The sequence below is a fragment of the Schistocerca piceifrons genome, chromosome 2, assembly GCF_021461385.2.
Source record: "Schistocerca piceifrons isolate TAMUIC-IGC-003096 chromosome 2, iqSchPice1.1, whole genome shotgun sequence".
In the NCBI taxonomy this organism is placed as follows: domain Eukaryota; kingdom Metazoa; phylum Arthropoda; class Insecta; order Orthoptera; family Acrididae; genus Schistocerca; species Schistocerca piceifrons.
Window position 1 is genome coordinate 914805801 of NC_060139.1, and position 27984 is coordinate 914833784.

The following is a 27984-nucleotide window of genomic DNA, read 5'->3' on the forward strand; positions in this document are numbered from 1 at the left end:
TAAAAGTCAAGGGAACCATAACTGAGCCGGCCGGGATGGTCGAGCGGTTCTAGGCGCTTCAGTCTGGAACCGCGCGACCGCTACGGTCGCAGGTTCGAATCCTGCCTCGGGCATGGATGTGTGTGATGTCCTTAGGTTAGTTAGGTTTAAGTAGCTCTATGTTGTAGGGGACTGATGACCTCAGCTGTTAAGTCCCATAGTGCTCAGAACCATTTGAACCATTTTTTGAACCATAACTGAATTTACAATGGAATGAACACCTATAGCTGCTTACAGGCGATGACATACGTCAACGGGGACAGATGAGAATGTGTGCCCCGACCGGGACTCCAACCCGGGATCTCCTGCTTACATGCCAGGCGCTCTATCTATCTGAGCCACCGAGGACACAGAGGATAGCGCGACTGCAGGGATTTATCTCTGGCACGCCTCCCGCGAAACCCACATTCTCAACGTATTGTCCCGCACTACATTCGTAGTGCCCCCGCCCATTATACTCATTACTCGCGGCGCGTTGCCGATTCCCGTAAGAGTTCGGGCACTGTTTGTGCATTCGCACAGAAGAAGATGATGGTCAAGTGGCCGGTGAGCCTTAACTATACATATACTAAGATGGTATCTGTTCTTTCGGACGTGTCCGAAAGAACAGATACCATCTTACTATAACTGAATTTGTCTCGGGCGATTTAGGGAAACCTTGGAAAACCTAAATATAGATGGCAGGTTGGGAATCTGAACCGCCGCCGAACAGAATGCGAGTGCTGCGTGCTGACCGCGACTACTGTGTCTGTGTGCAGGGAGCTGGAGTCTCCAACGGGCCGCAGGAACTCCTGCCTGGGCTCGCCGTGCTGGATGGCCCCGGAGCTGATCAGCAGCTGCTCGGGAGTCGCCGCGTCGGAGGCCGGCGAGGAGGGCGGCTACGACAACAGGGTCGACGTCTGGGCCATAGGTGAGTGAGTCTCTGGCCGCTCTGTAGCTGCAGAAAACTCTCAGAGCAGTACCTGTGTCTCCAACAACACACGCTTTTGATATTCTTCACGGGTTTGCAGCCGGATCATGTCGTCGTCCAGACACAATATTTCGGCGGACCAGCTGGCCGCCATCTTCATGTAAGTTAATGCTCGTGCACTGCCTCGCCGGAACTGAATTCCAGCAATTTTTTTTTTCACTGCATTTCGATTCCCTCCGAGGGGGGCGAGCTGGCAGCAGCTTATAACGCTGCTCTGCAGCCTACAGACATTTTAAAATGTAAGGAGAAGTTAAGAAACAATAAAAGCAGGCGATAAAACGAGAACTTAAATTGTAAATCGGCGGAAAATTGGGGAAAGTTAAAACATACAGCAAAGGGTTGGCAAAGCGAATAAAAATACACAGGATGCAGACAGGTAACATAGTAGACAGAGAATTAAAAAAAAACATGGCGACAGTCTGGTTTCTGTTCGCAAGAGATATAAAATCACACCCTGCAACAGGATGATGGCCGTTCGCAACACTTCGGAAAAGACACACAACACTGAACACTCACTGTAAACACTGCACTAAAATGTCACCACAAAGAGGGCACACCATAGCCTAGGGCAGATGGGGGGCGGGGGGGGGGGGAGGGGGTGGACCTGGACAGATGAGGGGGAAAACAAAGAGGGAGGAGAGGAAAAAAGAAAGGGGGGGGGAACCAAAGGAGGGAGAGGACTCATAAGGGGGGGGGGGGGGGAGGGCAGGGCAGATGCGAGAGGGAATGGGAAAAGGTGGAGAAGGGAAATGCAGAAGGACTCAGGGGAGAGAAGGGGGGCAGAGAGAGGGTAGGTGGGGAAAAAAAGAGGATGGAAGGGGGGGAGAGGGAGCCCAAGAAAAGGATGGAGGAAAGGAGGCGGGGTGAGGATCAGAGTTGATAGGAGGGATAAATGGAGGGAGAGAGGGCATCATCCGGGAGGGGGAGTTGATGGAAGCCACTGTGGGAAAAGAGACAATGGGTGTAGAGATGGGGGTTAGGGGGGACACAACAGTGAAGAGGTGGCAGGGGGCGGGGATGGGAGAGGAGAGGAGCAACCAGGGGGTGAGGGGGATCAAGGCGGCGGGAGGTGTAGAGTATGCTGATATGTTCGAGGAACAGGAGCAGATGGGGGAAAGGAAGGAGGTCATAGAGGATCCGCGTGGGGGACGGGAGGCGTAAATTCCAGCCTCAATGACGGAAACCTTTATACACCACGGACAGAGCACCGCGCGTGCGCGAGATGGTGTCCAGCGCCTCCTGGCGGCAAGAAGACACGCAGCGCGCCGGTGGGAGAAGACGACAGAAACGATAAATCGCAACAGCACTAGTTCATGCGACCAGCTATCATCCACCACACCAACGTATTGGAGTTTTGCGGACTCTGGTGAAAAGAGTTTATGCCATTTATGACGCAGAACATTTGAAAGAAGAACTTGATCATTTGAAGATTGTCTTTAAACAGAATAGATATACGGAACAACAAACACGCCGTGCTCTTCAGTTTGGTCCGTCACGCGAGCCAGTAGAGGATACTTTTAAAGCTGTTGCTTATTTACCCTTTGCGGGAAGTATATCATCAAAAATTTCAAGAATTTTAGGAAAATATGACATTAAAAGTTTTTTTACGCCAGTGGCCAAGACTAAAGCCCTTCTTGGCTCAGCTAAAGATGATTTGGGCTTGAGGAAGCCCGGGGTTTATGAAATTCCGTGTCACTGTGGTAAGAAGTATATCGGTCAAACTATTCAGAACCGGTGTGTGGAACATCATCGGCACATTCAGTTGTTCCCGCCTGAGAAGTCGGCAGTAATGGAACACTGCCTTAGCGAAGGACACAGGATGATGTATGACATGACACAATTGATCGCTCCTGCTTCTTGCTATTGGGAATGGGTTCTTAAAGAATCCATTGAAATTAGATTATCAAGTAACAGGGACAAAGGTTTTCCTCTAAGTAAGATATGGAATCCGAATTTGCCCGACATTAAACAACAACGGTCTTCTTTTCGATCACTGGATTCTTCCAACTAGTGCTGTTGCGATTTATCGTTTCTGCCGTCTTCTCCCACCGGCGCGCTGCGTGTCTACTTGCCGCCAGAAGGCGCTGCCCATCATCTCGCGCACGCGCGGTGCTCTGTCCGTGGTGTATAAAGATTCCCGTCGTTGTGGCTGGAATTCAGTTCCGGCAAGGCAGTGCACGAGCAGTAACTCACCTGGACGACGACATGATCCGGCTGCAAACCCGTGAAGAATATCAGCAGTTATTACGCCGGGAAAGTCTACGGGAAAAGACAACACTCGCTTCCTTTGCATGTCCACATAAACGTCTAGCCCTTACCCATCGAGAGGAATTTACTCTGTTCTAAAACATCAACAGTAGATGATTCATCTTTCTTTGTACATGTTTGCTTCGCCAGTTAGTTAGTTACACCATCCGTGATTCAGAGTTGCGACATTTTGCTGCATGTGCTATGTATTGTGGGACATTAGACAGGTCTGTAACAGTAAAGTAATAAGAATTACCTGTATTCCAACACCGACATAACCACCATTGCTACCGCCATACAGCTGCACTGCTCTGTCTCTACATCTACATCTACATCCATACTCCGCAAGCCACCTGACCGTGTGCGGCGGAGGGTACTTTGAGTACCTGTATCGTTTCTCCCTTCTACTCCAGTCTCGTATTGTTCATGGAAAGAAAGATTGTCGGTATGCCTCTGTGTGGGCTGTAATCTCTCTGATTTTATCCTCATGGTCTCTTCGCGCGATGTACGTAGGAGGGAGCAATATACTGCTTGACTCCTCAGTGCAGGTACGTTCTCGAAACTGCAACAAAAGCCCGTACCGAGGTACTAAGCGTCTCTCTTGTAGAGTCTTGCACTGGAGTTTATCTATCATCTCCGTTACGCCTTCGCGATTACTAAATGATCCTGTAACGAAGCGCGCTGCTTTCCGTTGTATCTTCTCTATCTCTTCTATCAACCCTATCTGGTACGGATCCCACACCGGTGAGCAGTATTCAAGCAGTGGACGAACAAGTGTACTGTAACATACTTCCTTTGTTTTCGGACTGCATTTCCTTAGGATTCTTCCAATGAATCTCAGTCTGGCATCTGTTTTGCCGACGATTAATTTTATATGGTCATTCCCTTTTTAATCACTCCAATGCCTACTCCCAGATAATTTATGGAATTAACTGCTTCCAGTTGCTGCCCTGCTGTATTGTAGCTAAATGATAAAGGATCCTTCTTTCTGTGTATTCGCAGCACATTACACTTGTCTACATTCAGATCCAATTGTCAGTCCCTGCACCATGCGTCAATTCGTTGCAGATTCTCCTGCATTTCAGTACAATTTTCCACTGTTACAACCTCTCGATATACTACAGCATTATACGCAAAAAGCCTCTGTGAACTTCCGATGTTATCCACTCTGCTGGAGTAGTTGTTATTCTTCCTGTTTTACTACCCATATTAATATGTATCGCTAAAACGATTATCAATCAATTTGGGACCACTCAGTCTGTCATGCTGAATAGCGCCTCCATATCCATCTCAGGGCTGTTTTCCACGTTTTTACCACGTAATACTCCCAGGGATGCTGGACGAAACTTTTATTCATCTTTGACAATTTTCTCTTCTTGATTTCTATTCCCATGAGCACTTAAAATTCCACTTTAAACGTAATATTCTTTGTAACAGGAATCAACCGTCAGCACTGAACGTAGCATAAAAGACACGACGTGCAGTGTTTTGGGCTGACTCCAGCTACACATTGCAGCGAAGAAATTGTAGTTATACACACATCAAAAAATGTTTTGCATCACCTGGGTTCCGGAACCTGTACAGAAAATTGGAGTAGAGACCAACACAAATATCGTTTCCGCCCTTTTTATTGCTCATGAAAACCACACAATGCATGTTGTACCACCATACGGAGAGACCTTCAGAGATGGTGGCCCAGATTGTTGCACGTACCGGTACCTCTAATACGCAGTAGCACGTCCTCTTGCATTGATGCATGACTGTATCCATCGTGGCACACTATCCACAAGTTCATCAAGGCACTGTTGGTACAGATTGTCCCACTCCTCAACGGCGATTCGGCGTAGATTCCTCAGAGTGGTTGGTGGGTCACGTCGTCCATAAACAGCCCTTTTCAATCTATCCCAGGCATGTTCGATAGCGTTCATGTCTGGAGAAGATGCTGGCCACTCTAGTTGAGGGATGTCGTTATCCTGAAGGAAGCCATTCAGATGATGTGCACGATGGGAGCGCAAATTGTTATCCATGAAGACGAATGCCTCGCCAATATGCTGCCGATATGGTTGCAATATCGGTCGGAGGAAGGCGTCCACGTATCGTACAGCCGTTACGGCGTCTTCCATGACCACCAGAGGCTCACGTCGGCCGCACATAATGTCAGCCCAAAACAGCAGGGAACCTCCACCTTGCTGCACTCGCTGCACAGTGTGACTAAGGCGTTCAGCCTGACCGGATTGCCTCCAAACACGTCTCCGACGATTGTCTGGGCGAATGCATATGCGACACTCATAGATGAAGAGAAAGTGATGCCAATCCTGAGCGGTCCATTCGGCATGTTGTTGGGTCCATCTAAACCGCACTGCATGGTGTCGTGTTTGCAAGGATGGACCTCGCCATGGACGTCTGGAGTGAAGTTGCTCATCATGCAGACTACTGCTCACAGTCTGAGTCGTAACACGACATCCAGTGGCTGCCCGAAAAGCTTTATTCAACAGGGTGGCGTTGCTGTCAGGGTTCCTCCGAGCCACAATCCGAAGGTAGCGGTCATCCACTGCAATAGTAGCCCTTGGGCGGCCTGATCGAGGCATGTCATCGACAGTTCCGGTCTCTCTGTATTTCCCCCATGTCCGAACAACATCGTTTTGGTTTACTCCAAGACGCCTGGACACTTCCCTTGTTGAGAACCCTTCCTGGCACAAAGCAACAATGTGGACACCATCGAACGGCGGTATTGACCGTCTAGGCATGGTTCAACTACAGACAACACGAGCAGTGTACCTCCTTCCTGGTGGAAAGCCTGGAACTGATCGGCTGTCGGACCCCCTCCGTCTAATAGGTGCTGCCCATTCATGGTTTTTTACATCTTTGGGTGGGTTTAATGACATATCTGAACAGTCAAAGGGACTGTGTCTGTGATACAATATCCATAGTCAACGTCTATCTTCTGGAGTTCTCGGAACCGGGGTGATGCAAAACGTTTTTTGCTGTGTGTATGTACGAGCTGTAGCCTCCGTTGGCGGCAATGCAGGAGCTGGCTCTGGCATCCAGTTAATCGTACAGTTGCCGAATACTGTCCTGGAGTACGCTATACCACACCTGCTCGACCTGCTGGCTTAGCTTTATAAGAGTTATCGGTTGACGAGTCGCACGAGTCACTACTCGTACCATCATATCCCACACGTGTCCGATTGGATACAAGTCCAGAGGCCGTGCTGGCCAAGGAAGTTGTCCACTTCTTGGAGGGAACATTGAGTTTTCCGGGCATTGTGTGTGTGCGAACATTATCCTGTTGGAACAACTCATCACCTTGCTGCTCCAAGAACAGCAGAAGAACGGGTCTAAAAACAGTCTGCATGTGCCGTGCACTTTTCAGCGTCCCTCCAGAAACACCAAAGGCTTATGACACCCGAGACAATAAAGCCTGCGGTAGGTCCAGTGTATCTTGGACGAATGCACTCTACGACAAAGAGCTCACCAGGAGTGTATCGTACGCGCAAACGGCCTTCGCTTGCGTGCAGACAGAATCTGCTTTCTTCGCTGAAGACCAGGGCATGCCATTCCATCTTCCAAGTGATCCTCTGACGGCACGAATCGAGCCATGCACTATGATGCCGTAGCGTGAGTAGCAGAGGGTGTGCGTGCCTGTAATCCCACTATTAACAATTGATTCGCAACAGTTCGTGCCAACACGTCTGGGCTCACAAGCCCTCTTATCTGTTCTGTGGTAGCTGTACGATCTGCCACTGTTGCCCATACAATACGAGGATCCTGGCGGGCGTCTGTGCTGCGTGGGAGTCAAGAACCTCGTCTGTGAGTGTGAGAAGGTTCACGTGCACATTGATACCATTATCGTTAACACAAATGACGCAGCAAGTGAAACTTGTACGGCATATCTCAAAAAGGACCATCTCACTATTCGGAATGCCACAATTTGACCTCTTTCAAACTTGTTCTGTAGGATGTATGAAGCACAGGTGGACCTTCGTGGCATGGTTGCCTGCTTGCTCCACACATTTGCACCACACTGAGCCTGCCAGCTGCGAGAATTCCATATTAAAGGATAGACAAATATGGTTCTCTGGTAGCTATCTGTTGACGGACGACGATGAAATCATTATCAGTACATCTGCTATCCCTCAGGTTGCATAAGCCGTCATCGGATCAAAATCGACGTCGTCATTCCAGGTGCACTATTTTTTCCGCAAGTGTATATAATGAGGATGCCGATGTTAGTCTCAGTAGAATGACCCCCAAGAGATAACCAGATTAACGGGCAGAATATTATTTGTGGAAACTATAGGACGTGGTGCCTTAACCACAATTTCACCCCGTGTCTCCAGAGAAATGGAGAAATTATAGCTTACCTGAAGATCCTCCTGTCCCACTGTCATCCGTAGAATCGGAAATTGAAGCTGTGACAGGTGTTTCAGCTATAAAATGTACGTAGAACAAGTGACAGGGGAAGGCCACAAACAAATAACAGGCAAAAAGTCAATTCATTTTTATATACACATAATGTGTCATTAACTACACTACTGGCCACTAAAATTGCTACACCAAGAAGAAATGCAGATGATAAACGTGTATTCACTGAACAAATATATTGTACTAGAACTGACATGTGATGACATTTTCACGCAATTTTGGTGCATAGATCCTGGGAAATCAGTACCCAGAACAACCACCTCTGGCCGTAATAACGGCCTTGATACGCCTGGGCATTGAGTCAAACAGAGCTTGGATGGCGTGTACAGGTACAGCTACCCATGCAGCTTCAACACGATACCACAGTTTATCAAGAGTAGTGAATGGTGTATTGTGTCGAGCCAGTTGCTCGGCCACCCTTGACATGACGTTTTCAATTGGTGAGAGATCTGGAGAATGTGCTGGTCAGGACAGCAGTCGAACATTTTCTGTATCCAGACAGGCCCGTACGGGACCTGCAACACGCGGTCGTGCATTATCCTGCTGAAATGTAGGGTTCCGCAGGGATGGAATGAAGGGTAGAGCCACGGGTCGTACCACATCTGAAATGTAACGTCCACTGTTCAAAGTGCCGTCAATGCGAACTAGAGGAGACCGACACGTCTAACCAATGGCACCCCATAACATCGCGCCGGGTGATACGCCAGTATGGCGATGACGAATACACGCTTCCAATGTGCGTTCACCGGGATGTCGCCAAACACGGATGCGACCATCATGATGCTGTAAACAGAAGCTGGATTCATCCGAAAAAATGACGTTTTGCTATTCGTGCACCCATGTAGGTCTTTGAGTACACCATCGTAGGCGCTCCTGTCTCTGATGCACCGTCAAGGGTAACCGCAGTCATGGTCTCCGAGCTGATAATCCATGCTGCTGGCTGCCAACTCGACTGCTAGTGATACGAGGCCATTGGGATCCAGCACGGCGTTCCGTATTACCCCCCTGAACCCACCGATTCCATATTCTGCTAACAGTCATTGGATCTCGACCAACGCGAGCAGCAATGTCGCGATACGATAAACCGCAATCGCGATAGGCTACAATCCGACCTTTATCAAAGTCGGAAACATGATGGTACGCATTTCTCCATCTTACACGAGGCATCACGACAACGTTTCACCAGGCAACGCCGGTCAACTGCTGTTTGTGTGTGAGAAATCGGTTGGAAACCTTCCTCATATCAGCACGTTGTAGGTATCGCCACCGGCGCTAAAATTGTGTGAATGCTTTGAAAAGCTTATCATTTGAATATCACAGCATCTTCTTCCTGTCGGTTAAATTTCGTGTCTGTAGCACGCCATCTTCGTTGTGTAGCAATTTTAATGGCCAGTAGTGTACAATAAAAGCGAGGCAGCATTTAGAGAATGAGAGAACACAAATTCACAGTGGCAGCTTTTCCTTAGCATCGCCTGTTATTTGTTTGTGTCCTTCCCTCTGTCTCTTATTCTACATGTTATGTCTGAAACCATGGCTTAGGTTCAATTCCCAACTCTACTCCAGCCAAGACACAGGAAGACCTTCAGGTAATCTAACATTTATGTGGAGATAGGGGGAAGAAGTTGTAGTTATGGCAGCACGTCCTATTGATGCCACAAATAATATTCTACCATTTAACCTGATTATCTCTTGGGCGACCCTTGAATGTGTCACGGGGCACATTTTGTCTCGTGTTTCTGAATGTATTTGCTATTTCGCCTTTGCAACGTGTGGCTGGAGTCAACCTAAAATAATGCGCGTCACGTCTTTCATGCGACACACAGTATTGTTGGTTGCTCCCCGTTATAAAGAAAAATATGTTTCAGGTAGAATTCTACGTGTCCACGGGAATAAGAATTTATAAGAGAAAATTTCGAAACGTCAATAAAAGGGTTATCAGCACCTAGGGAATTTTACGCTTAAGTCAGGGGAGTGCAGTAGGTGGTATAGCACTTGGCAGCCCCATCACTCAAACAAATAAGTAACAGCTTGCACTGTACGTGCTTGAGCATTGTCCTGCAAAATGACGGTCAGGTCCTGCAGAAAGTCTCATCACTTCTGTCTCTAAGCTGTCCATTTTTGGAACACAACCTACGACCAGCTTAGAGGCAGAAGTGATGAGACTTTCTGCAAGACCTGACCATCAATTTACAGGACAATGCTCAAGCACGTACAGTGCAAGCTGTTACTGATTTGTTTGAGTGATGGGGCTGCCAAGAGCTATACAACCTACTGCACTCCCCTGACTTAAGCCCTCGTGAGTTTAACTCGATTTCTAAACTGAAGGAAACACTTCACGGCATTTGCTTCAGAACTGCTACAAATTCGTCGCGCAATAGACCGCGTCAACTGTCAACACAACTGGTACCGTTAAGAGAACCCTACGACTTCCACATCGCTGGCAACGGATTATACACAATGCTGGTGACTACTCTGAAGTTCAGTAAAACTTTGAAACACGCATCTATTTTTTACCGGCTGTAAATAAATAGTTGCCACTATTAAAGTACCAAAACTCGTATTTCGTAGGCAATATTCCATGACAAAGTTACTGCTTACTATATTCTCTTTGAACCTGCATTTCCCATTTAGTTTAACTACTTCGTCGTATCTGCATGTGAAGTAAGAGTAGTAACTAGTATAGATCCAAGCTCTACCCAGGCACACAACGGTCGATCAGATATTTATGTTTTCAGAAACTGTTGTCAAGTATTCCAAGTACAACAAGTTGTTGACAGATTTTCGAAGGACACGCCCCTCGAAAACTTCATAGAATCCAGGTGTTGATGTCTCTCATTATGCATAGATCGACGTATGTGATTCTCTGTATGTGGAGTGCATAGGGGTCTGGAGATGGCATCTGGTCGTCTATGTAAAACAATAAAAGGGTTATACAGCACCTAGGGAATTTTAGGCAACTAAAAACGTTGGAAAAAGTCCTGAGAGAGAAGCATTGTGTAATGTGTTTTGTATATTGAACCGGGGACCTAGAGACGACGGAGAGACTTCATCCCGCCGTAGCCCTCAGTGGTCCATAACCCCACAACAGGCCACAGCAGTCCACCCACCCCACCGCCGCCCCACACCATACCCAGGATTGTTGTGCCGCTCGGCCCTCAGTGGACCCCACCTGTAACGTCTCATACCGGACGAGTGTAGCACCAAACGTTTGCGTGATAGAGTAATTATGGTGTTCGCGTACTTGGAGACAGTGTCTGCGCAACAGTCACCGACATAGTGTAACTGAGATGGAATAAGGGGAACCAGCCCGCAGAAGCCGAGGCACATGGAAAACCGCCTTGAAAACCATTCAGAGGCTGGCCGGCTCACCGGACCTCGACACGAATCCGCCGGTGGATTCGTGCCGGCGAACGGCACGCCTTCCCGCTCGGAGAGGGAGGCTTTGTTCATGATGACAGAAAACTATATCGGAATGCAAGGGGCGGCATGTACGACAACTCTTATCCAAGTAGCATCGCCGTGTGGAGAGCAGTCTGCTCGCAGAGCGGATTATTTGGAAGCGCTGTGTCAGCAATTGCGGTAGTCGCGTGTATCATCTCGCGACGCCACCATATTGGTACCGACATGACTCTAAGCAAATCCGACTCCAAGGTAATGGAGGCCAGTGCATGCTACTAGCTAAGTTGGTGGCACATTTCCGTGCTAAGGCTTACGAGTGATCTAACGTCAAACGGCATCGGCGAGGGCCTGTCACAGAATGGGACTAAAGAGCGAGTTTCCATCAGTTTTCCTGCATCAGTGGTGTGTCTCCAGCAGTAAAAGGGTAATTCCTACTGCTAACCGTACCAGAGTGGCTGCGCTGATCTCTCCTGCTCTTCAGATGGTAAAGAAGGACCTGTATCCCCAAATATTTATTTTATTTATTTATTTATTTATTTAACCTGATCAGATTAGGGCCATCCGGCCCTCTCTTACATCGGACCAGTGTTCCACATATGCAGCATTTCACACATCAGAGTTACATCATGACCATAGTTTAAATGAGAAAATTAGCTTACTCTAGTGACAATATGAATAAAGAGTAGTGACTAAGACCTAATAAAATAAATGCAGCAGTATTTTTACAACAGGTGCTATACATACAGATTATGAGAAAAGCAATAATAATAATAACAGTAAAAAATCAAATAATAATGATAAACATGACTAAGATCTAATGAAGTAAATGCTGGCAGTATTTTTACAACAGTTGCTATACATACAGATTATGATAAAAGCAATAATAATAACAGTAAAAAAAATCAAATAATAATGACAAACATGAGAATGATTGGCAATAGTAATGAAGGTTTGTGCAGATGTACATTAATATCTTGGTGTGTAAAGTAGATGTTTACTAGTATAGCGAGTTTTGGGGAAGGGAGACTTAAGGAGAGGGAAAGAGGGAAGTAATGAGGTGAAGTGCATTCATGTACAGAGGAACGCATTACTGTTGCGTAAGTAGATTCGTCATTAACTGTTTTTTGAAGCCGGACATGCTTCTAAGTTCTCTAACATAACGAGGGAGGTTATTCCAGAGTCGGGTTCCCGCTACTGTAAAGGACTTGGAGAAGGTGACTGAGCGATGCAGTGGAACGGAGAGGATTTTATTATAATGGGAACGTGTGTTTCTGTCATGTTGTTCCGGCATGAGCGTTAGGGACGAGGAGAGATATGAGGGACAGTGTACATTTATAAGGCAGTAGATGAGACAGAGTGTAAGGAAATCTCTGCGTTTGTCTGCACGCAGCCAGGACAATTTTGCATATGCTAGTGAAATGTGATCAAAAAGTCGAACGTCACAGATATATCGGACGCATGCATTCATGACCAGTTCTAGACGTCGGGAATTTTCCTGAGAGAGGCCTTGTAGGATAATATCGCTGTAGTCAATGATTGGGAGTGCAAGCGTTTGTACTAATGTCTTTTTCAGATCGAAAGGACGAGTTTTTTATATTTTTGTAGGACATGAAGGGATGCTGATGCTTTTTTACACACTGCAGTTACGTGCTCTGTCCAATTTAGATTTTCATCTATTATTACTCCCAAACTCTTTGCTGAGGGAGAGAAGTTAATATTTGTTCCATTTAGGATAAGAGGTGGTACGGATTCCCGAAGTTTTGGGCTAATGAGCTTAGAGTGAACAACAAGTACCGCTTGGGTTTTAGATGGGTTTAGTTTTAGACCTATGTCCTGTGCCCATTTTGACAGTGCATCGAGGTCAGTATTGAAATTTTCAATAGCTTTCTTGAGATTGCTTGGTTTCGCACTTAGATACAACAGAAGGTCATCAGCATACATATGATATTTGCAGTAGATCAGAACCGATGACACATCATTGACATACAGAGGGAAGAGTATAAGACCTAATACTGAGCCTTGGGGAACGCCTGACACTACCTGCCGCCATTGTGATTTTATATTCCCAGACAGGACGCGTTGCTGACGAGACGTATGTATGAGCGAAACCATTGCACTGCACTCGGTGAGAAATTTAGACCGCTAAGTTTGGCTAGTAAGATGTCGAAGTCGACAGTATCAAATGCTTTGCTGAAATCTAAGGAGCAAATGATAGTCGCTTCTTGTCTGTCCATGGCAAGTTTCAGGTCATCTGTCACCTTTATCAGTGCGGATGTTGTGCTCCGATGTTTACGGAAACCTGATTGGTATCCGTCTAGTAGGTTGTTAGTAGTTAGGTAGTTGGTGAGCTGGTCATGAACTGTATATTTTAAGGCCTTTGATAGTGCAGGAAGAAGACAGATGGGACGGTAGTCAGAGGGTGCTGTGGCGCTGTCCTTTTTAGGCACTGGCTTAATTTGTCCCAGTTTCCAGGCCTCAGGGAAAATACTTGTGATTAATAGTCCACAAATTTAATCACGCAGTCTACTTACTCTACTCCGTAAGCTCATTCCTTAAATTTTGTTATTTGTTATCGTTCTTGTCGTAGCAGTCGTAATGGTAGTGTATTGCCACGCAACAATTCGATGCTGTTTACGGGTATCTACTAGACTACTATACAACTTTCGCGTTATGCTTTCGTCCGTTGACCTCTCTTAACGCATTCTGTGTCCACAGGCATCACGGCCATCGAGTTGGGCGACGGGAAGCCGCCCTTCCAGGACATGCACCCCACTCGCACGCTCTTCCAGATCTTGCGTAACCCCCCGCCGATGCTCTACAGGCCTGCCAACTGGTCCAAGCTCTACAACGACTTCATCACGGAGTAAGTTCCCTCAAGTGCCGCAAGTAGTGATAACGTAAACTAGATACGCTTCGTGAACGGATCTTCCTTTCTATAATACGATGCTACCGCCGTACTGTGAGTTACAGTGTAAAATTTCTAGAAACGAGGGTGAGACAAAGCAAATGATTTTATTTTGTCTTCTCTCAAAAAATCTCATTCTCACGAAGCCGCCTTTAGAAACATGCTGTACCGGTACACTAGGCGTTAGGTTGGCAGCGATGACAGCACTCATCCGATGTATACAATGCCCAACCCGAAAATCAACTTCTGCCGCACCAAAAATAACCAATATTCTTATAATCAATTAATAATGGAACACAGCAAAATATAACAAAATATACTTTATTCTATCAAAAATATGTTTAAAACTCCGCCAAAAATATGCACTACAATGCATGAAAATACAAACAATACGCAACACAAATCATGAACTGCTGAAAACCTCCTTTAGTGATCGCTTATTTCAATATTACTGAACTAATAGCTGCTTTGGGAGACCGTTCAAAATACTGTTGCGACTTACAATAAACTGCTCGTCATGAACTTCAAAGTCGAGTAATTACTCCATATCACTCTATCAATAACGAGAAGGAAATTCATTTGATTATAAATAGAATAATATAAGAAACTTTCACTTTTCTGCTAGTTAACGGTGTATTTTCGTTAAATTGTAATTATCACAACGCAAAAAAAGAAAGCTTTCTTATTGGCATTCTCAAAAATGATTCTTATTTATATATTTTGTTTAGTATTTAAGTTCCATAAATCTAATGTCAATACTCAATGTTCGAAGTTAAATTAGTTGCAGTTTACTTTTATCAAAAACAAAACCATACGAGAAATACATCAAATCACACTCCAGATTTCTCACAAACATTCCTTCCATGTTCCAAATAGTAGCTTCCTGCTCCTTCTACTTTACTCTCGATGGTCCAATCTTCCTATCGAACTCTCGATAGTAACAAGCCAATCACTTTTAATTCCGGTGTTGCCCACCAACAACAGGAACTGGAGTTACCTGCGCCTGATCTACGAATAGAAGAAAATATTGGTTTTTCCCAGATACTTTACATACTTTTAAACCTAAGAGTAACATTACCTGGTGATTAATGCTAAGCTCTTCACATTCTAGGATGAATTTCAGCCTTTTCTATCAGGCACAGTGGCAAAAGGTCATTGGAATTCACTGGGTGTGAATTTCATAGCGAATGGCTCCTCCGCCAGTTCTCCAAACTCGTAACGTTGCGCTTACTGTAGTCAGTCAGTATGATTGATCCCTACGGATGTATAAGTATCGACTCACCCGTCACCGAGGTGACATTTCGTCTAAGCGCCGAGGTGTGTGACGGTCCGCTTACATCGGCCATCTTACGTTGTTAAACCCAGAGATCTAACAGGGTAAGCATGTCGGAATGGGAAATGAAATAGACAGTTGAGAGGGGCAATCACTGTCCGGACAAGTTGGAATTATCGTGTTGTTAATATGAACTGAAAATTGTTGCAGAATGTTTAGAGTAAGTCACGGGGCGCTGCAGTTGAGGAATCGGTGAACCGAGTAGCTGATCAACAGCAGCGGGTAGCCGACAGCCGTGCGAGAAAGAGGTAGCCGCCAAAGAATCCTCAGGCGTAAAACTAATAAAAATAATAAATAAAAATAAATAAATAAATAAATAAATTTTACCAATAAAATTTGGCACCGTTCGTATCCGTATGTGCATTGGTAATGATTTGTACCGCGCCAAGCATGATAGACTGTAATTTTTAAAATGTAATGATTGATTGTAAAGGTTAGTTAATGATTTTGAGTGATGCCTAATTGTCCTTACTGTGGAGAAAAACAAGGCGTGAAATTTCATTTCTGTTGAAAGTGATTTATGTACCTTTTTCTGGAAGGTTTACTCTGTTGAACAGTAGTGTTGCCATATGACTGATTTAGACGGTTGGATTGAATACAGCTGCTTTTGAATAGAGGACTGACGATATATTTTTGCAAATCACAGTTTATTTATTACATGCAAGTGAGTTGCTCTTAGGACGTTGTGATTCGACTCAAGATTCGTTAATTCGAGTCCGCTTTCGGCAATTTCTGAGTAGTTAGAATATTATTAATACGGGGCTGGATTACTATCATGAGTAGTAAATATTAAGAGGATAATTGTACAGGCCCCAAATCGTGTGATGTCTCCCTAGGCCGATAACTCGTACTCGGTGCACCTATAACCCTACTGGCTAGTTGGTCAACAGAACAGATTACCCCGAGCATAATAAGCGCCAGAAGAATATACGAAAAACCGCCACAAATTGCAATAAAACGTCGAAGCATGGGCTCTATGAGGTGCTGGAATCGTTCTGGAGAGATTGACCTGCGCATCATACAGGGCTACTCACAATTGTTCTACGCTGCAGCGCCTAGGAAACTGGTAGAGTCATGCGTATTCAAGTGCAGAAATGTGTAAGCAGGCATAACACGGCACTGTGGTCGGCAACGCCTGCATAACACAACAAGTGTCTGGCGCAGTTGTGAGATCACTTACTACTGCTGCAATGGCAGGTTATCAAGATTTAAGTGAGTTTGAAAGTGGTGTTATTGTCACCGCACGAGCGATGGAACACAGCACCTCCGAGGTAGCGATTAAGCGAGGATTTCCTCGTGCGACCATTTCGCAAGTGTTTGCGTTTACGGTTAATTCAGAATAATAAATGCCTCCTACCTGTATCAATAGCGCAATTTTTTTTATTATTTTTTTTTTTTTTTTGCTATAACCGTAGAGACTTGACTTTGAAATCACAAAATTGGAAACTTAATTCTCTTGTGAAGAAGTGCTACGAACTTCATTTCGGGTGTGAGGTTGGTGGCAAGGACACGTACTGGGCCCCCCACATACGGTGTTCCTCAGGTAATACACTCGTGACAAGTATGTTAGTAACATCAATTCACAGTCCTTTGCTGTTACCAGGATTTGGAGGGAACCAATGATACACACAACGAGCTGTTGTCTTTATATGACAGAAATAGATAGCATAGTCTTGAAAACAAAGATAACTGTACAATATCCTAATATTCCAGCTACTATAAAGCTTGTGTGCCGCAGCGAAGAACTGACGAATCGGAGCCTCCTGAGAAACTGACAGCGATTGAAGATGAGTACACATAGAAGACAGCATAGGAGATATGTAAGCCGATCCAACATTTCAAGCCCATTGTGCATCAAATGAGGTACATTTTTTTGTATCTCAACGATCTAGTTCGTGATTTAAATTTGTCGAAGCAACAGGCTGAGCTTTTAACTGCAGAAGTTAAAAGGATAGAATTTTCTTCTACGCGACAGGAAAGCGTGTGTCCGCCGTGAACGCAACGTAGTCTTTACAAATATTTGTCCAACGAAAGTGACATAGTTTCTTGTAATGATAGCCTTCATGAAGACACTTGGTCATGATCCAAGTGTAAACGTGTGGCGCTTCTTCATACACTTCATCAAAATTAGTCTTAAAGCAGTACTTATCCACAAAAAGAGAACAAATTGCCTTCTTCCCTGCCTGATCGCGCATTTAAAAACGACACATATAACTTTAAACCATTACTCACGATTATCCATTATGAGAAATACAGACTGGAGCTTTCAAGGTAGCTGCAACTCATTTCGCCATACAATTCGGCTTCGCCAAGCACTGCTTCTTTCTACGCGAGTGGGAAAATACACACAAAAAAGAACACTATTACGGAAAAACTGCTTATTCAGAATGAAGTACGGCTTTAACTAAGAATGTGGTGAACACTCCTCTTGTTAACCCCAAAAATATGTATCTACCTCCGCTGCACATTAAATTGGATCTTGTCAAAAACATTGTGAAAGCCATGGCTAAATTTCACATGGATTGTTGTACTTGAGAAAGAAGTTGCTAAGGATCGGTCAAGCGAAAATTAAGGAAGGGATATTTGTAGAACCGAAAATTAGAAATTAATGTCTGCTTCCTTGATTTTTTTAAGTAGTGTTCGTAGGGTGGTGTTGCTGTCCTACACAACTGACTGCAAGAGCTTTTTAGGAAACCGGTGGACTGAGAACTACTGCAATACTGCACTAGAAATATTGATGGTTCAAATGGTTCAAATGGCTCTAAGCACTATGGGACTTAACATCTGAGGTCATCAGTCCCATAGACTTAGAACTACTTAAACCTAACTAACCTAAGGACATCACACACATCCATGCCCGAGGCAGGACCCGAACCTGCGACCGTAGCAGCCGCCTGGTCTGGACTGAAGCGCCTAGAACCGCTCTGCCACAGCGGCATACCAAATATTGAGATCATACCAACTTAAGAGATGTAACTATTCATCTCAACTACATTTCTTGAATGTTCGTTTGGACTTATTCACGGATAACCTCAGCACTTCACTTAGTGCGTCTTGCCACGGTTCGCCCGGCTTCCCCCGTCGGAGGTTCGAGTCTTCCCTCGGGCATGGGTTTGTGTGTTGTCCTTAGCCTAAGTTAAATTAAGTACTGTGTAAGTCTATGGACCAATGACCTTAGCGGTTCTAGATCATGTCTGACTGTGGTACTCCTTATCTCATCAGGTGGTCTATAATCAGTTCTTTTTAAAAAAACCTCACTTCCGCAGCTTTTATTTTTCGTTCATTTCCACCTGTTATTTCCCGAATCTCATTGCTATAAAGTAGAGATGGAACTGTCGTTATTTTGAAGATCTTTTTTAGGGTTTCTTTCCTCACATTTTCATATTGTTTTGCTCAAGATTCCATTAATACAATTCTATCTTTTACTTTGTTCTGTATATCTTTTTCGTTTGTGAAGAATGTGCTGTCTACCGAGAGAATTCATCCAGTCTCTATTTTCTGGCCGTTTGCTACAATTTTGTTTGGAACTGGGTCTTGACAATTAAAGGCCATGACTTTTGTTTCTTTGGGTCGAGTTTGTTAAGTTACCGCTCACGGGAGTAATAGTTAATCTATAAATGGATTTTTGGAGGGTATCATCGCTGCCATCTATAAGACGTTCGTCATCAGCAAAGAGTTCTAACATTGGAAAGAGTTATGGCTGTAAAACTATTTCTTTAGCCATTATCTCTTCATATCAAATAAACCTAAATATCTAGTTACTTCAACGTCCTCTTTTCCTGCAATGGTTAGCTTGGAGTCTTGGTGCATTTGTTGGATTATTCTCAGCAAGTGCTGTGATGCGCCTCTGCTATCTAATATCTCTGCCTAAAATCTCCAGCCCCACTGCCAAAAGATTTCAAGTAGCCAATAGACTGTTAAGTCACACTAATTCGAACACCTGTCAAAGGCCTGAATAACGACGCGGACCGGTGCTAGACGTGCAGGAAGATAGCCAATGAGGTCATGGAATGTACTGACAGGGGTGTGGAGTCATACCGACTCCAGTACTGTGGCCAGCTGCACTAGGTTTCGCGCTTGAGGATCCATGGTGCGAACGTCCGATTGACGTGGTGTCACAGTTTGTCGACCGCGTATAAATCTGGGGAGTTTAGTGGCCAGGGAATAATGGTAAACTCATCCTGGTGCTCTTAGAACATTGCGACCACACTGTGAACTGTGTGACACGTTGCATTATCCCGCTAGTAGATGCTATCATACGGAGGAGATCAGACTGCATTTAAGGGTGCACCTGCTCCCCAAGGATATACACATACTTGTGTTGATCCTTTGTGCCTCCTAGATCATCCATGGTATGCCACGAAAACATTCCCCAGACCACGACTCCGGCCTGGAGCCTCCCGACAATTGTTGCAGAATGTTTGCTTTCAGACGTTTCACGCCGTACACGCCAGTGATCATCTGGTCACTTGTCACTGAGTGGACATCCACTTAAAGTAATAGCAGTTAGCATGGGCGTCTGCTACGGAGGTCCATACATAGCAACGTTCGCTGAACGGTCGTTGAGGACTACTGTTGGTAGCTCGTTGATTCATCTGGGCAGTCAATTACTCAACAATTGCAAAGTTATTCGCCCGCATACGTCTCCACAGCCGCCGTTCACCTCTGTCTTCTACGGCCAGTGGTGTACTACAATGGTCTCGGCGCCGATTTTGGATAGCACCATTTTGCCTACCTTGATATACTCGTGCTTTAACCACGGTGGCAAGCGAACAATTTACAATCTTAGCCGTTTCGGAAATGGTTCCACACTTGGAAGCCAATGATCATGCCCTTTTGGACGTCAGATAAATCGCTTCGTTTCCGCATTACGATAACGTCTGCACTGCTTTCCGCGTCTTCCTGACACACTTTATATACACTCCACAGCTAGTGCTGCCACCTTCTGTGCGAATCCTGCCTCGGGCATGGATGTGTGTGATGTCCTTAGGTTAGTTAGATTTAAGTAGTTCTATGTCTAGGGGACTGACGACCTCAGACATTAAGTCCCATAGTGCTTAGAGCCATTTGAACCACATTAATGTGATTTGACTGTGTAAATTCTACAGGTTTTCAGTAATATGTTTGATTACAAATATGTTGCTTGAACAAATCAACTCTTCCTGAACCTAGTTTGTTCCCCAAATGAGATATTTTCAAAAATTACTTCAAGTCTTTGTATTACTGCCGTCGAAATTATTTTATATCATGTATTTTTGTACGGATACTACAAACACTTTATTTTAACGACTGAATGATTGATTCGATTTCAACGAACTGAAGTTCTGATCCGTATGTCATTTACGTTTAATTTCTACCCAACGGCCGTTCCAATTCCTCTGTGCAAACTGCAGTACTCAACGTGTTTGCATATTTCCAAGAATAATACGCATGTTACCTGTAGATAAGTATGTTATGAGATCTACGACATTAGTTTCATCTTTCTCGCGGTCTTATTCACTTAAAGGCAAAAGCGATTGAGGCCACGCGACCGGTCTTAACCGAGGCTCAACACGTGGACAAATTACTGCCAATTCCAGCTGGGGCTCTCTTTCCTTTTAGCGTGCCAGGCTTAACACCCTCTGCGGCTTCGCGAGGCGCACTCGAGGGCTTCGGAAACCTTCCCAGTTAGCGGAACCTCCGAAATCCCCTTGTCTTCCGCTCCGGCCGTTCTGCGGCTACTTCTGATTCCACCCCTACATTCATACTGTCCAAGCCACCCAACAGCGTTTGCGGGTTCTCTGCAACTAGCTTTGTTTCTCCATCTTACCTATCTAGTCGCAATATTGGTCTACGAAAACGACAAACTGTACTATGTATAGAAATCGAGAAATGTGGGTCATGCACGACAGTTGGAGAGATACGTACCCACTCATACATCTACACCTACATCTATACTCTGCAAGCCACATGACGATCGGTAGCAGATGGATAGCATTTCCCCCCTTTACTGCTCCAGTGATGAATGGTGCAGGAGCAGAATTACGATTGGCAATCTTCCGTGTGAGATCAATTCCCTCCTATTTTCACCTTCATGGTCTTTGCGAGAGATATACGTAAGAAAAAGCAATGCGATGACTATCTCTTCTACTAATGCACACCCTCAGGATTTTAACAGCATACAACATCGAACTGCACAACGCCTCTCTTGTAACCTCAGCACTACCGTTGGGTGAGGATCTCAGTGACGTTTTACCACTTACAAAAGAACCAGTGATGAACCGCGCTATTCTTCTCTGAATCTTCTGTGTTTCCCCGACCAACTCTACCTGTTACGGTCCAAGACTGAGGAGCAATACTCAAGTATTGGTCGAATCAGTGTTTCGTAAGCTACCTCATTCGTGGGTGCACTACCATTCCTGAGGATTCTTCCAATGAATCTCATTCTAACAGTTACAACATGTTGTCAAAAGTATCCGGACACCTGGCTGCAAATGACTTACAAGTTCGTCGCACCCTCCATCTGTAATGCTGGAATTCAGTATGGTGTTTGCCCACGTTTAGCCTTGATGACAGCTTCCACTCTCGCAGGCATACGTTCAGTCAAGAGCTGGGAGTTTTCTTGGGGAATAACAGACCTTTCTGCACGGAGCGCTGCACTGAGGAGTGGCATCGATGTCAGTCGGTGAGGCCTGCCACGAAGCCGGCATTCCAAAACATCCCAAAGGTGTTCTATAGGATTCAGGTCAGGACTCCGTGCAGGTGAGTCCATTACAGGGATGTTATTGTCGTGTAATCACTCCACCACAGGCCGTGCATTATGAACAGGTGCTCGATCATGTTGAAAGATGCAATCGCAATTCCCGAATTGCTCTCAAACAGTGGGAAGCAAGAAGGTGCTTGAAATATCAATATAGGCCTGTGCTGTGATAGTTCCACACGAAACAAAAAAGAATGCAAGCCCCCTCCATCAAAAACACGACCGCACGATAACACCATTGCCTCCGAATTTTACTTTTGAAACTACACGCGCTGGCAGATGATGTTCACCGGGCATTTGCTATACCCACACCCTGCCATCGGATCGCCACATTATATACCGTGATTCGTCATTCTACACAACGTTTTTCCACTGTTCAGTCTTCCAATGTTTAGGCTCCTTACACCAAGCGAGGCGTCGTTTGGCATTTACCGGCGTGGTATGTGGCTTGTGAGCAGCTACTCGACCATGAAATCCGAGTTTTCCCACCTCCCGCCCAACTGTCATAGTACTTGCAGTGGGTCCTGATGCAGTTTGGAATGCCTGTGTGATGGTCTGGATAGATGTCTGCCTATTACACATTACGGCCCTCTTCGACTGTTGGCGGACTCTAGCAATCAACAGACGAGGTCGGCCCGTAAGGTTTTGTGCTGTAGCTGTCCCTTCGCGTTTCCACTTCACTATCACATCGGAAACAGTGGATCTAGGGATGTGTGTGAGTGTGGAAATCTCGCGTACACACATATCACACAAACGACACCAAATCACCTGACCACGTTCGAACTCACGGTTCCGCGGAGCGCCCTATTCTGCTCTTTCACGATGTCTAATGACTACTGAGGTCGCTGATATGGATACCTGGCAGAAGGTTGCAGCACAATGAACCTAATATGAGAAACGTATGTTTTTGGTGGTGTCTGTATACTTTTGATCACATAGTGTACCTTTCATATGTTAGTTTTATGTGGTTGTGCTCCGTTCGCATACTGCCAAATACTGAATGGATATGGCTGTTTCCAGTTATTGTTCGGCAATCGTGTAATGAAACAACAACGGGTCATTTCGATTATTTGTGTTCAATGTATTACCTTTGATTTTATCGAAGGTCAACTGCTAACACTTGCACCCAGCGTCGATCGTCCCCCAACACATCTGCATTTCGCCACACTATTCCATCGTTTGCAATTATAGTACGTTTACGAAAACAGTCGTATGTAGCTTTCGGTGTAAACCACTATGTAATTTACGTATGCTGCGAACAGTTCAATCCAATCACAAAGTTGGTCCACTATTCCATACAATTTTTTCACTAGGTGACAGTGTTAAACTATAAAGAAAACCTCCACGAAATCAAAGAATATGGGTTCGATTTGGGCACCGGTGTCTACTGAGTTAACGGTCGCAAATGCAAGATCGTTGTTTGAGGAATTCGTTTTCATTTTTACAGGGGAGATCTTGTATCTCTAGGAAGGTCATGACGTTGTTGTAGTCTTCAGTTCGAAGACAGGTTTCATGAATTTCTCCACCCTTGTCTGTCCGGCGAGATCGTACATCAGTATAATCACCTGAAGGTGGCGACCAGTCGGTCTGTTGAAATATTGTGTCGAGATCACTACATTACCCGGCTACATACTCGAGGAGAGTATCATCAGTGATTACGCCAGGGAAGTCTACTTAATCACATCTGATGACAACATTTTGAATCAGGTTCAGTACTAGATTTGCTAAAACGGAGGTTCCTGTACTATGACATTACGGTATTTTTTTCTTTTTTTTAAATTTAGACTCCTTAAAACGATATTTTTACGCTTTTCTGAACATTTAAAACACATCATTTGTTTTACATCGCTTCATTCCCAGCAAAACTTCTATCGTACCACAGCTCAAAATCTACGATTCTGATTTTTTCTCTCGCCGGAGTTATCGTCGGTACTGCCTGCCGTTGCGTAACATCACAAATCAAGCACTATATATACACTATATGATCAAAAGTATCCGGACACCCTCAAAAACATACGTTTTTCACATTAGATGTATTGCGCTGCCACCTACTGCCAGGTACTCCATATCAGCGACCTCAGTAGTCATTAGACATCGTGAGAGAGCAGAATTGGGTGCTCTGCGGAACTCACGGACGTCGAAAGTAGTCAAGTGATTGGCTGTCACTTGTGTCATACGTCTGCATGCGAGATTTTCACACTCCTAAACATCCCTCTGTCCACTGATACGGATGTGATAGTGAAGTGGAAACGTGAAGGGGCACGTACAGCACAAAAGCGGAACAGGCCGACCTCGTCTGTTGACTGACAGAGACCGCCGACAGTTGAAAAGGGTCGTAATGTTTAATCTACCCAGACTATCACACAGGAATTCCAAACTGCAGCAAGATTCACTGCAAGTACTATGACAGTTAGGCGGGAGGTGACAAAACTTGGCTGCACATAAGCCACACGTCACGCCGGTAAATGACAAACGACGCCTCGCTTTGTGAAGGATCGTAAACAATGGATGACTGAACAGTGGAAAAACGTTGTGTGGGTGACGAATCACGGTACACAATGTGGTGATCCGATGGCAGGATGTGGGTATGGCGAATACCTGGTGAACGTTATCTGCCAGGGTGTGTAGTGCCAACAGTAAAATTCGGAGGTGGTAGTGTTATGGTATGGTCGTGTTTTTCGTGGAGGGGCTTGCACCCCTTGTTGTTTTGCATGATGCTATCACAGCACAGGCCTACATTGATGTTTTAAGCACCTTCTTGCTTCCCACTGTTGAACAGAAATTCGGGGATGGCGATTGCATCTTTCTACACGATCGATCACCTGTTCATAATGCACTGCGTGTAATGGAGTAGTTACACGACAATAACATTCCTGTAATGGACTGGCCTGCACAGAGTCCTGACCTGGATCCTACAGAACACCTTTGGGATGTTTGGAACGCCGATTTCCTGGCAGGGCTCACTGACCGACATCGATACCTCTCCTCAGTGCAGCAATCCGTGAAGAACGGGCTGCCATTCCCCAAGAAATCTTCCACCAGCTAATTGAAGGTATGCCCGTGAGAGCGGAAGCTGTCAAAACGGCTATGGGTGGACCAACACCAAATTGAGTTCTAGCATTACCGATGGAGGGCGCCACGAACTTGTAAGCCATTTTCAACCTGGTGTTCGGATACTTTTGATCACATAGTGTATATTAAAGTTACATAATGAACACAAGAAAAGGACTAAATTTAAAGTTCTCCTTTACAGTGGATGGCGGTAACATCGACTGCACATTCAGTCAAAAATCTCCAAGCCGATGCACTCCCACTAGTGATGTGACCCATTCCCTTAGCTTCTCTATATTAACAACTGAGATCCGGCGAAATAACATATTTCATTATTGACACTTAAAATTTAATATTCTCAAAACGACAAAATTGTTAATGGCAGTAGTTGAACTTCACCCACTCTTGTGTTCCTGTAAACTTCACCATAGATCAGCGTTAGCTGTGAAAACATTTACTCTGAGGATTTATACAGTGCAAAATAACTTCTCCGTCGCCTTTACCAGCAGTAGGCAGCAGGCAGATCCTCAGTGGGTAGTCGGTAGGAGTAACTCAAGTCTTCACACCAGTGGCAGCAGCAGTGGTGGCAGTGACAATTCACAGCAGTGTAGTGCATCGGACTGGTGGCTGGTCTCCTGTAAGTGAAGTCATCAAACAAGCGATACGTGGTACGTCACGGAACAGTTTCGACATGGATTGAATATAACTTACAAGACAGTCTTCCCTTCTGATCCTGCGCTTCAAAATCCGAAGTATTAACTCTGGTTAGCTCATGCCTATGATGTGGCGCTAAGCGAATTAGTTTCCGTTTTCTAGGCTTGTCAGGCCTCTATTTCGAACTGCAGTGTCCCAACTGCTGCGTACAGGTCTTCAGCCTGGCACTTTCTGCAGCTTCCAATTGTTGCAGAGGCGTTCTTGTGTGTGTGTGTGTGTGTGTGTGTGTGTGTGTGTGTGTGTGTGTGTGTGTGTTTTATGCAGCCTTACTTCACCTTGGGGTGCTCTCAGAATGACGTTCTGCTACGGTCGCATTCTGTGCTCTCTGCTCGAGTGTGATGTGAAAATGCTCCAGTTGTTTCCCTCGCTATTTGCAGCACTGGCTTTGTGTGTGTGTGAGAGAGAGAGAGAAATCTTATGGGACTCAACTGCTAAGGTCATCAGTCCCTAAGCTTACACACTACTTAACCTAAATTATTCTAAGGACAAACACACACACCCATGTCCGAGGGAGGACTCGAACCTCCGCCGGGACCAGCCGCACAGTTCATGACTGCAGCGCCTTAGACCTCTCGGCACTGGCTTTCCTTCCTGGTTTACTCACCGATTCAGACACTGCATTCGAACATGTCACAGCTCATCCCTGTGCTTGTCGGTGGAAAATTAAAAAAAAAAAAATACGTTCACCCAGAATTCGTTTCTTTTGTGCGACGTTCCCCTTTCCTTCAGAAAATTCGCTCCGAATTTTTCTTATTCTGATTCTGAAACAATCTCATTACACGTACTTTACATTGACAAATATAAACTATGTTTGGAAGCACACGAGAACTGAACTACAAGGTTCTTGTTTTGCTTCTTAATGCTATGACACTCTTTCTCTTACAGATTCTAAGTTTCATTACTTTTTACTTTATGATCCTTACTTATAGTAGGAAGCCAGTCCGCCCCCGGTAGATGAGTGGTCAGCGGGACAGACTGTCAATCCTAAGGGCCCGGTTTCGATTCCCGGCTGGGTCGGAGATTTTCTCCGCTCAGGGACTGGGTGTTGTGTTGTCCTAATCATCATCATTTCATCCACATCGACGCGCATGTCGCCGAAGTGGCGTCAAATCGAAAGACTTGCACCAGGCGAGCGGTCTAGCCGACGGGAGGCCTTCGTCGCACGATATATATATATATATATATATATATATATATATATTCCACAGGTATCTAAAAATAAACTAAATTCCATCCGAACAGGCCTTGGAAGGCCCAACGGTACCGCCGGCCGCGGTGGCCGAGCGGCTCTAGGCGTTATAGTCTGGAACCGCGCGACTGCTACGGTCGCGGGTTCGAATCCTGCCTCGGGCATGGATGTGTGTGATGTCCTTAGGTTAGTTAGGTTTAAGTAGTTCTAAGTTCTAGGGGACTGATGACCTCAGAAGTTAAGTCCCATAGTGCTCAGAGCCATTTGAACCCAACGGTACCGACCGGCCACCGTGTCATCCTCAGCCTACAGAAGTCACTGGATGCGGATATGGAGGGGCATGCGGTCAGAACACCGCTCTCCCGGCCGGGTATCAGTTTACGAGACCGGAGCCGCTACTTCTCAATCAAGTAGCTCCTCAGTTTGCCTCACAAGGGCTGAGTGCCAACAGCGCCCGGCAGACCGGATGGTCACCCATCCAAGTGCTAGTCCAGCCCGACATCGCTTAACTTCAGTGATCTGACGGGAACCTGTGTTACCACTGCGGCAAGTCCGTTCGCTCCACAGGTATCTGATGTACCACTAATACAAGGGGATGAACAGTTTTACGTTTAAAATAAAAGTAGAATACACAAACTGCTTTTCGAACCATGGCAACACCGGTAGTTGAAATACTTACAGTTGTGATGCTATTAAGTTGTTTAACTGTGTGTCACTGGATATGCTGGAAATTTTTTTTCTGGGGGATTCATTTTCTACGCTATGCTCTAAGTTCGTAGAATGAGCGTGATGCGTCGGGACTTGAGGTGTCGCTTAGGAAAGCCACTTTCTGCACTAGTAACACTTTTAACAGGTTTTCCGGTCAATACATCGCAGGGTGTGATAACCTGATTGTAACTCGTACTGGTGACTGTAGCTGGAAAGTGAAACTGCGCTCCTGATGTAACAAAAAGATTAATAAGTCACAGCTGCA

At 45.3% G+C, this 27984-nt stretch overlaps 1 protein-coding gene across 2 annotated transcripts in view; it reads left to right on the top strand.

Moving 5' to 3' along the window:
* LOC124776478 (neither inactivation nor afterpotential protein C) overlaps window positions 1–27984 on the top strand; it is a 372945-nt gene that overhangs the window by 93464 nt on the left and 251497 nt on the right. For both annotated transcript variants that reach the window (XM_047251492.1, XM_047251493.1), the window contains exons 6-7: window positions 798–949; window positions 13796–13943. In XM_047251492.1, coding sequence (XP_047107448.1) covers window positions 798–949; window positions 13796–13943 — 300 coding nt within the window. The remainder of the gene's footprint in view (window positions 1–797; window positions 950–13795; window positions 13944–27984) is intronic.